This window comes from Sinocyclocheilus grahami, unplaced genomic scaffold (assembly GCF_001515645.1).
Source record: "Sinocyclocheilus grahami isolate Dianchi unplaced genomic scaffold, SAMN03320097.WGS_v1.1 scaffold733.1, whole genome shotgun sequence".
In the NCBI taxonomy this organism is placed as follows: Eukaryota; Metazoa; Chordata; class Actinopteri; order Cypriniformes; family Cyprinidae; genus Sinocyclocheilus; species Sinocyclocheilus grahami.
The window spans coordinates 467,869-479,041 of NW_015505912.1; the positions used below are offsets into that span (position 1 = coordinate 467,869).

Consider the following 11,173-nt stretch of genomic DNA (forward strand, 5'->3'; position numbering starts at 1 on the left):
ATGCTACTAGTTTTTGCTGTGGTATCAAAGAAGTATTCTGTTAAAGTGTTACTAAAGAACCATATTTTTTTGCTCATCTGAAAAATGATCTGATCTGTGACTCAAAATGTGATATGATAATGTGATAATGTACCAAACCGTGAGATTTGTGAGATCGATCTAGGCTCAGGGCGGCAGAGAGGAAGTGGAGCAAATCAAGAAACTCTACTGACCTTATAGTTTGTATCAATCACTCCTCTCTTGCTTCTCTGCAAATGTCTCTACTGCGAAAACGACATGCTACCACAACAAAAATAACAATTGTTCTGACTCTCGCACACTTTTTAAAACCTTCTCTTCTCTTGTCTTCTCTGTCCTACTCCACCTTCTCCTTCATCAACTCTTTCAGCTGGTGACTTTGCAATATTCTTCATAAATAAAACAACAACCATCAGTGGCCAATTCTCCACACCACAAACTGATAAACACATCATAACTACAAATACACTCTCTCTCCTCCTTCTCTCCACTCTTGGAGGCAGACGTTTCCAAACTTATCCTTTCCAATCATCCTCAAAATTGTACAATCTAAATAACATGTATGCAGCATCTTTGTATGGATCGTGATTAAAATGCACAGGCAAAGTGTATTTACTTAGTTTACTTTCATGGAGAAATTTATTTTATTTGTATTATTTATTTATTTGATTTGGGATTTGTTTTAAAATTTCAAGTTAGTATATTGTTTGACATTTTCAATTTCACAAAGTAATGTGCAGCCTTTTGGTCTGAGAAATAACAAGTCAGTATCGTATGTATCATACAGTACAGTATGAATAATGAAATCAGTATCGTGAATTATATCACATCGTGAGTTGAGTGAATCGTTACTTCCCTATATTCTACTAGTTTTTGCTGTGGTATCATAGTAAATTGTTATTTAAATAATAAGTGTTACTTAAATAATAAAGAACCATATTTTTTTTGTTGCTCATCTGAAAAATGATCCGATCTGTGAGACCACAGTCAACTCAAAATGTGATATGATAATGTAATATAATGAGAACAGTGAGATTTGTGATCCGTTGCACCCCTACTCTCTTGACTTGTTATTTGAAGAAAAAATACAATATATTTTATTTGGGCTAGTTAAATTAATTTTTGGGCTACCAAAATCTGAAGAATGCCTGCCCGAAGGGCTACCAGGGATTTAGAAATTTTGCGAGCCCTGTGCACATGCACACACTCTGTCATGACATGGACGCTCAGAGTGAGTGCCAAACACATCTATTTACAGTATCTTGCACAGAGTAGCAGTGTGATAAACCGAAGACAGTAGTCAGGACTGTTTAAATCATGTGTGTGTGTGTGTGTGCAAGGTGTATTTTCTACTGTAAGTCAAATGAATACATTTAAATTGATATTAATACAGACTTTATAGGCAGTACTCTGAGTTTGATTTCCATTATTTTATTTTAAGAATAAATCATCAATCAATCAAGTTATTTTGTGTGGAGTATAGTTCAGAGTGATCTTAATATACTGAAGAAAACCACATGAAGATGATTTCACAAAATTTATGTCGAAGCATACATGACACTCCCATAATCTGTAACTGTAGAATTCCACAGAAAAGCCTTGTAGGTAAAATTGTTACATGGAAAGGTAATGGAAAAACCATTTCTATTGTGAATATGTTTTTTTTTTCAATAACCAAAAGTGCGAAATCATGGATTGATCATTAATTGATCTATAGTTATGAGAACCCTGATCATATTCCCTGATTTAAACAAATGAATTACTTTCAACATAATCTCATGACAATGTGTAATTTATTTTATGTTTTTGCAAATTATTTTTCAGGATCAAATGAATTTGTACAAATTAATCTCTTCACACAGGGTTGAGTTTAGCGTTGCAGCTTCTTGCTTACTTCTTTTTTTAAAATACAAATTGTATGTCTCCATACAAATCACATTGTACATATTTATATGAAATAGCAGTTATGTTTTCTTGTAAGATCAAGTTGGTTTATTTGTCGATAATGCTTTCAGTTTCCAATGTTGCTTCCACACTGCTAGTTGTCAGTATGTCCGAGACCAGGGGTGTCAAACTCAATTCCTGGAGGGCCACAGCCCTGCAGAGTTTAGCTCTAACCCTAATTAAACACACCTGATCCAACTAATCAAGTCCTTCAGGCTCAATTGAAAACTACATGGTTTGTGTGTTGTAGCAGGGTTGGAACTAAACTCCGCAGGGCTGCGGCCCTCCAGGAACTGAGTTTGACACCCCTGTCCAAGACGCATTCCATATTGGTCAGTGTGATATAAACAAAAATTACTGTGTGCACCTTCAATAGGCCTAATCTGGGAAAGAAAAACGTATCCATATAATTTTATACAGCCCTGTTGATGTGTGCATCTTTATTTTATTTTTCAGTATGTCTTGGGACTGATATGAAGTTGGCTTTACCCTCCAGTCTTGAGAATCATTATGAAATGCTCAGGCTGCTGTACACGGGCTGCCGGGTGGTTCATGGTAACCTGGAGATTACACACCTGCAAGGAAATCCAGATCTCTCCTTCCTGCAGGTATGGGACTGTTGTGTGTTTGTGTGTGTCTCTGTAGTGCTCTTTATTACACAGCAGATGCATATTGGCGCTTAACCATTTCTACATTCCTGTTCATTTTCTTGCTATTGTGTAAATAATCACAGTATAATTGATAATGTGTATGTGCCTGAGTTTGAGGAATAGCATATTTCTGAAAGTCTACAACAATGTACTATAGATAGTAGGGATGCACCGGGCCCGATACTGGTCTGCAGTACTCGTACTCGTACTCGTTAAAATGCACCGATACCAAACGCCGATACCACACAGCATGTGATAAGCGCCATATTCAAACAAAGAAACACCAACAACAGACAGCAGAAAGGAGTTAAGGATGTCTACTACGAAGTATATGTATGCATATGCAATGAATATAATGTTAAACATTCAGTATTAACGCCTGTATAGCTGATGTGCGCGAGCTGATAAACAAAGCACGCTGAGTGGATTGAGCGCGCGGCGGCGCAGATGCGTAAGCTTGTCGAGTAAATATATCTTTCTCACAGACATCACTGGAAAGTTTGTAGTTCGGTCGGATACGTCAAAAACAAGTAAGTAAAACAATGCACAAGCTACTTAACGGCAGGGAGAGAGAGAGAGAGAGAGCTCGCAATTCTGTTGTGTGATCTTTGATGTTCACTCACTTAGCACGACTACAGGCTGTCATTAAGGCTAAGGGTTGTCCGACAAAGTATTGATAGTTGTGTAAATACTATCATACTAACAGCTGTCTGAATTATTTTTGGTTGATTGTAATCTATTACATACCTTTCAATCAAAATGATCTAACATTATCAAGATGAATTTGTTCTGACACAGTTTAACTCTGAGTTCTTGTAATATTTTATTACCATTTTCTAAACTATAGCGAATAAATATTTAATAAATATAATATTTGATAAATGAAGTTAAGCAACTAACATTATACATACCCTTTTGGTTTCTGTACCCAATATTTAAAAAATTTACAAATGCAATAAAAATACCGGTAGCAGTACTAGGTATCGGCAAGTACCAAAAATAAATCGTATCGGGCGAGTACTGGAAAAAGTGGTATCGGTGCATCCCTAATAGATAGGCCTATGCTTTAAATTGCAAAGGCATTATAATTTTAAAAAGCTCAACAGGTATGCCTAGTGCATTACATGAATTACCCATCTTAACATTCTACTTCAAGTAGAACTTAAAAAAAAGTTATTGTACAACTGATAAAAATAATAGAAATGCTATTTATTTAAGCTTCTCACTTACAGTATAATGAGTCTCCATATCAATCAAATTCTGAAAATGAAAAGATGTGCTCATGTTTTGTTTGTCTGTAGGGGATTGTGGAGGTTCAGGGGTATGTGCTGATAGCTCACGTCTCAGTGCGTTCGGTTCCTCTGGACAATCTGCGTATCATACGAGGCAGTCAGCTTTATAACTCCAGCTATGCTCTCGCTGTACATAACAACATCCACCACAGTCAGACGGGACTCGGCTTGAGAGAAATACGCCTCCGGAGTCTTACAGGTAAGGAGTGTGGGACTTGGTGAATTAAAGTGTTTTTAAAAAGTCAAATTTATATTGGGTAATTTTTTGATTATGGATGGTGACCAGTCTAGTTAGGGGATGCGGCAAATAAGTTTATATTCTCTCTGTAAATGAATACAATTTTATAAGTCATGGAAATTTCAATTGTGAATATAAATTTTTTATGCTCCGCTCTAAAATATTTCATGCTCTTTGTGAGTACTTGTGTATTGAGTAAATCCAGCTCAAATGATACACTCTAAAAAATGCTGGGTTGTTTCAACCCAATGTTGAGTCAAATATGGACTAACCCAACTGTTGGGTTAAAAAGTTAATTAAAAAATTTAACCAAAATTTAACCCAACATTTGGGTTAGTCCATATTTGACCCAACATTGGGTTGAAACAACCCAGCATTTTTTAGAGTGTAACATCAGACTGTCATTTGAGAATAATTGCTAGTGTGGTTCATTGGGTGGCAAATGTTACTAGTTAATAACTATTTCCTATGGAACACAAAGTGGTCTTTCTCCAGGGATCTTAGAACGTATTTAATTACTGGAAGTTTTTTGTCTTATTAGAAACATCTGTACACTAATAAGTGTAGCGAATTTAGCTCAACGACAGGAAATATGAATAATTAACCATAACTAGTTATAATTAACTATTCATATTTTAGATCCGCTGTAGATATTTAGCTGACCACTCAGGGTCAACTGTCTTGTCAATTCTAAGAACGTTAATTTCCTGGTTAAGGGAAATAACTTTCTTACTGTACAATTCTAATCAAACAAATTAATGAAATGAATAAATGCATTGCACTGATTTTTTGCAAAGAAGTTCAAGGTTCCCAGGGTCATGGAAAATTCAGAAATGGTCATGGAAAAATCTGGGAATTTTAAAATTGTGATATCTATGCCCGGGAGGTCATAGAAATTAATATAATTTTAAGTACTTTTAGAGAACTCATGACATTTCTATAGCAAATTCTCAAATTTTCTGTAAGATCTTGTGGGCAAACTGGTCCATTGTTAATGGTGTAGCGATACATAAAGAAGCACTCACAAAGAGGTCACTGAAAACAGTGAATTTGGGTGAACAAGTTGACCCTGATTTGAAATCTACGATGGGAATTTTTTCCTCCTCACTCAAAAGTCCCTATTGCATATCTTCCAGTTGAAATGAGTGGATTTCAAATGTGAAATTTACTCCGCTCCAAAATATTTCTTTGAAATATTGAAATTGCTCTTTGTGTGTGGGTTTGCTGTAAAAGGATTTCAATATGCTTTTATAATAAGAAGTGGAACCCTTTGAGTAAAATTATTGCTTTCGTTTCACAGAAATCTTGCTTGGCGGGGTTTATATTTGGGGAAATCCTCAACTTTGCTTTCCTCGGAATATTAAATGGGAAGACACTGTTGCTAAAGATGAAAACAAACCGCTGCACCTGCAAGACATCCCAAAGAACTGTGAGTTAACTTCAAGAGAGCAATGCCATCATTCATCAGACTGTTTCATTATTTCTCAATAATATTTATCTTTTTCAGGTCCCATTTGTTCTTCAGCTTGTCCTTCAAACAGTAGATGCTGGGGAGAAACAAATCAGGACTGCCAAACATGTGAGTGTCACTGGCATATTGGTCTGCTTTTTGGGTTTGATAACAAAAAATGTTGGGCTTAGAATTGATTCAGTTTAAATTAAGATTGCCTTTTAAATTCCAGTCCATCTCATTTTATTTGATAAACTAACTTTCATGTCCCAGAATGCTCTGATTTGTGCAGAATATTATGTTATCGTATAATTTTGTCGTCAATATTTATTAAGTCTTTTTTTAGGAGTTAATGGACATTTTTTGGTGCTTTATGGCAAAATGAACATCTGTCACTCACGACAGCTGTGCTAATTTTGACAGTATTAAATCTAGTTTAAATGAGAGAAAATGTCTGAGTTCAATGCTACATCTCCTATCAGGGATTAAATAGAGACAATTTGACCAAATTAATTATGTAATTATATGTGTTTTTCCATGAAACGTAATAAAATTCATCTTTTGACTAAATTACATGTACCGCTTTCTCTACAGTCACCTCAGTGCATTGCTCATCTGGCTGTTTGCGCTGTAAGGGTCCGAAACCCAACGACTGCTGTCATGTGCAGTGTGCTGCTGGGTGTACGGGGCCGAAAGACACTGACTGTCTGGTAAAAATATCATAAATATTGCATTTATATAATTCATATCTAACTAAAATCAAATAATATCTGTTTTGCCCCATTTTGTTTTTGCATCTTTAGGCCTGTCGTCACTTCAATGACAGTGGGACATGTAAAGACAACTGCCCCCCACCCACCATCTATGACCCAAACACATATCAGTCCAAACCCAACAAGGACAAAAAGTTCAGCTTTGGAGCCACATGTGTTAAACAGTGTCCCCGTATGTCAAACTTTAAATTCACTAACAAAATGATATCTTGTTCTACGTATGTCCACAGGCCTTGCTTTTTCTTTCTCTGTGAGAATATTATATATGCTGTACTTTCTACACCTTTAGATAACTATTTGGCAATGGAAGTCGCATGTACAATGGTCTGTCCCAAAGCTAACAAGGAAGTCATCACTGTTGAGCCAGATGGCCAAGAAACACAGAAATGTGAAAAGTGTGAAGGAGAGTGTCTAAAAGGTCAGTATGTATAAGTGTGTATATTTTTGCTGAAATGTGCATATGCTTCTACATGATCTAATGGTTCAAGCTGCAATTTAAAGTGTCATTGAGTTCCAAAATGTGTGAAAAAGCACTTCATAACAGTTGTTGTATTTATATATATATCTTTGCATATACTATATATGTCAGTATCATTTCTACTATTCTTATACTGTTCATTTACATATGTGCTGTCTGTTAGTGTGTTATGGACTAGGAATGGGAAACCTTCAAGGTGTGTCAGTGGTGGATGCCACCAACATTGGCATGTTCGTTGGCTGTAAGAAAATCTACGGCAGTTTGGCTTTTCTTTCAGACTCCTTCAAAGTGTAAGCACGGACAGTTGTTCAGCCAAAAAATCCATGTTGCTTGCCTTTTGCTTCTGTGCCACAAAAAAATTTTGCTACAAAATGTATCATAAAAGTGATCGTGCACTATTAGTATGGTAGCTTTGTGTTAGAAATAGACTGAAATTTAAGTGTTTTCATTAATCATTTTCTCCTTTGCTACAGCTCTCAAATTGTAATTTGCTATGTTTGCAACCACATATTTTTATGCTAAATTTTTTATTCGATAAAAAAAACTCGCATGAATATGCCTCAAGAGATCATGTGATTAACTGGACTAACCAGCAGATCAATCCCATTGCACACATCTAAAATATTGTTGTCATTCTGAAATGCCTGAGCCAAAATCATCAAAATGATTTGGTATAATTACGTCCCAGAACTGTCACTCATGATTGTGCCACAAAATCTGAAGGCAAGATAACATAACAGCATTTATTATTGCGTTTCATCTGCTGTGCACTGATGTGCAAGTAATTTATTAAGAGTCTTAAATTGTTGTTGCAAGATCTTTTTTATTATTTTATTACTCATGATTTGTGCCAGTTTCCCAGGAAGTGAACATTTTGTTCTCTTAAACACATGGGATGGAAACATTGCTTTATTTGCAAATGTTTGATGCAATATTCTGTTTTTCCCCCTCCACACAAGTTTAATTCTCAAATTTTGATGGAGACATAGCTATTGACCTTAAACTTGGCATGAAGTGTCTTGACATGCCAACTTTGAATATGTATATGCTTTATAATACTTTTTAGAGCTTAACAGCTCCTGCTTACTGAAAGCTTTCATTATACAGGAAAGAGCAGCGTTAACATTTTTCACAAATTCACCTTTTGTGTTTCACAGAAGAAATAAAGTCATATGGGTTTGCAATGACATGAGTGTGAATAACTAGCTGACTTTAAATCATTTCTTCTCATTTCTATTTTTCTATACATGATTGGTTTGTTATACCTATTGTTACACTTATTGTATTAAAATCTGCTGTGTTGTTCATACAGAAATGCAGCTACCAATTCATCTGGACTGCAGTGGAGTGACCTGGAGAAGTTAAAGACAATAGAAGAAATCACAGGTGAAGATCACAGTTCATATAGACTCACGTCATAAAGGTTATAAAGGAAATACAAATCTATACAGTAGATGTCTGTACTTTGAGAGCTAAAATTTACATAACAGCGATACTAGCTGTACCAGTCAATCATTAAATGAAATTTGCATTTGCAATAACATTATATTTGTATTTTAGGGTACCTGTACATAGATGCATGGCCAGATAATTTGCTTGATCTGAGTGTTTTTGAGAACTTGAAGGTGGTCAGAGGAAGAATGCTTTACAAGTAAGTATATGTATTATGTCTGTTTTTGGTTCTTACTTGAAATGTAGCTCTTCTTTTGTTTTTTGTTTCCTGTTTCCTATGTCTGTCTTTAAACGTGATTTGCTAGACTATTTACCCACTTTTCTTGTTTGTCTGACGTCTAGTTAGACTTATCAAACCTGCAGTTTCCTGTTAGCTGTAAAGGTTAATGATTATCCTGTACACCTGCTGCATGATATATCAGTTTTCTTTCCTTTCATCTCTTGAAGTCTATTCTAACCACACAGACTGAGAAAAGAATGTTCTTAGTTAATTTATGAAAGTGTAGGTCATTTTTCACACTTTAGAAGTCAAAATAAAGATTGACACACACAAATGGGGCTATGATAGATTAGTAGCTTTACCACCTGAAACCCACCAAGAACAATTCAGCATTATAACAAGCACATTTGCTCAAGCAAAATTAATGTATAAATCTAGTAATCTACTTAATTATCTAGTTAATGGATTTAAATCATTGTTCTCTCTCTGCAGGGGTGTTTTCTCTTTGGGAGTTCAGTCTTTGCAGATCGAGTCTCTCGGGTTGCGTTCCTTGCGCAGTGTCAGTGGAAGCATAGCACTGATTCATAATAATTCTAGACTGTGCTACACCTCCTCTCTGCCCTGGAACTCGCTGCTCCACCCCACACAGGGACCCAACCTCATCAGCAACAACAACCAAGACCAGCAAACATGTGGTAAAAGCCCATTCTTATGTTTGTCTGATTAAAGCAATGCATACTGAACAACAAGCTGTACTATATTTTAAATACAGTCATGAATACAGTGCATCATTAAGCATAACACATGGCAGATTGACTATGGGGTCTCCAAACTCGGTCCTGGAGGGCCGGTGTCCAGCTCCAGCTGTGTTTAGCTCCAGCTCTAATTAAACACACCTGAACCAGCTAATAAAAGTATTAATAGGCATACTAGAAACTTCCAGGCAGGTGTGTTGAGGCAAGTTGGAGCTAAATTCTGCAGGACCGAGTTTAGAGACCCCTGGACTATATGCACAGCATGGCGTTGAGTACCTTGTTTTTAATTAACATAATTATAATATAATGTACGCAAATGTCCATTACATACTAGCATTATAAAGCCTACTGTATCATATTTGATATCCATATATAGTTTTTTAGATAAAAATGTGAGTATCAAATATGATACATCAAGCTTTTGAGGAATGTTTATTTGCCCATCTCTCAGTCATCAATGTTTTGAATCGCATTATATGTTTTGCCCCACAATAAAAACTAGGCCTACAGAGCTTTGATCATAAGTCTAATCATGTAAATATCATCTTACTAAGATATATTATTAGGAAATATAGGGTTATAACATTTATGAAGATATTAAATGTTATAACGAGCTCATTGATTTACATTACAAACTGTTAATTTAATATGTGACCCGGGACCACAAAACAAGTCATAAGGGTACATTTTTTGAAATTTTGAGATTTATACATAATCTGAAAGCTGAATAAATAAGCTTTCAATTGATGTAAGATTAAGTTGTTAGGATATGACAATATTTGGCCGAGATACAACTATTTAAAAATCTTAATCTGGAAAAAAATCTAAATATTGAGAAAATCGCCTTTAAAGTTGTCCAAATGAATTCCTTAGCAATGCTTATTACTAATGATAATACATTTTTGATATATTTACGGTAGGAAATTTACAAAATATCTTCATGGAACATGATCTTTGCTTAATATCCTAATGATTTTTGGCATAAAAGAAAAATCGATAATTTTGACTCATACAATGTATTTTTGGCTATTGCTACAAATAAACCCGTGCTACTTATGACTGGTTTTGTGGTCCAGGGTCACATATTATTTTGGCCATATAAATATCAGCAACTAAACCAAATTGTTAGTGTAGGCCTCTGAATTTATTTATTTTTTTCCCATTATGAGTTTCCCATAATGAGTAATATTCCATTACATGCTTGACTATAGAATCAAACACAGGAAATTATTTTCTTTTTGTGTAGTTTCAGAGGGGAGAGTATGTGATCCCCTGTGTGCGGATGCAGGCTGCTGGGGGCCGGGACCTAGTCAGTGTGTGTCGTGTGTGAATTACAAACGTGGGACGGAGTGTGTGGAGCAGTGTAATGTCCTACAGGGGTGAGTACTGTATGAATGAGCAGATTCTTTCATTATCTTGTTTTTTGTGCTTTATGTTTACTTTCTAAAATACACATAGGAATCATGTAGATTATTAGAATGTAAATATTGGGCTTTTCCATTGTTTCAGTTTCAGACTTCGTATATAGCAATAACTGCTAATGTCATACAATAGAATGTAGATTCATATGCTGTTGTGGTTTTTAAACTCTTACTGTTTAACTGTACATCAAATGCATTTCCCACAGGTCAGTGCGGGAGTTTGTGGATGGATTGAACTGTGTCCCTTGCCATCCAGAGTGTAAACCAGTCAATGACTCTGCTTCCTGTACAGGCCCAGTAAGATGTTAATGCAAAAACAAATATATAATTTACATAATATTTAATAAATATATGCACACACACACACACACACACACACACTGGTTTCCATGTTTTGTTTTTTTTGTAAATACTTTTTATTAAGTTTTGACATATACAATTACATTAACAACCATCACACCCTCCCCCCCCCCCCCACACCC

The 11,173-nt window shown here is 35.5% G+C and overlaps 1 protein-coding gene across 1 annotated transcript in view; it reads left to right on the forward strand.

Annotated features, from left to right (window-relative positions):
- Window positions 1-11,173, forward strand: part of erbb2 (erb-b2 receptor tyrosine kinase 2) — a 39,114-nt gene that overhangs the window by 13,700 nt on the left and 14,241 nt on the right. The window contains exons 2-14 of the mRNA XM_016244769.1: window positions 2,419-2,570; window positions 3,914-4,103; window positions 5,443-5,571; window positions 5,650-5,721; window positions 6,187-6,302; window positions 6,396-6,537; window positions 6,655-6,783; window positions 7,007-7,133; window positions 8,156-8,229; window positions 8,404-8,494; window positions 9,008-9,210; window positions 10,517-10,649; window positions 10,898-10,988. Coding sequence (XP_016100255.1) covers window positions 2,419-2,570; window positions 3,914-4,103; window positions 5,443-5,571; window positions 5,650-5,721; window positions 6,187-6,302; window positions 6,396-6,537; window positions 6,655-6,783; window positions 7,007-7,133; window positions 8,156-8,229; window positions 8,404-8,494; window positions 9,008-9,210; window positions 10,517-10,649; window positions 10,898-10,988 — 1,649 coding nt within the window. The remainder of the gene's footprint in view (window positions 1-2,418; window positions 2,571-3,913; window positions 4,104-5,442; window positions 5,572-5,649; window positions 5,722-6,186; window positions 6,303-6,395; window positions 6,538-6,654; window positions 6,784-7,006; window positions 7,134-8,155; window positions 8,230-8,403; window positions 8,495-9,007; window positions 9,211-10,516; window positions 10,650-10,897; window positions 10,989-11,173) is intronic.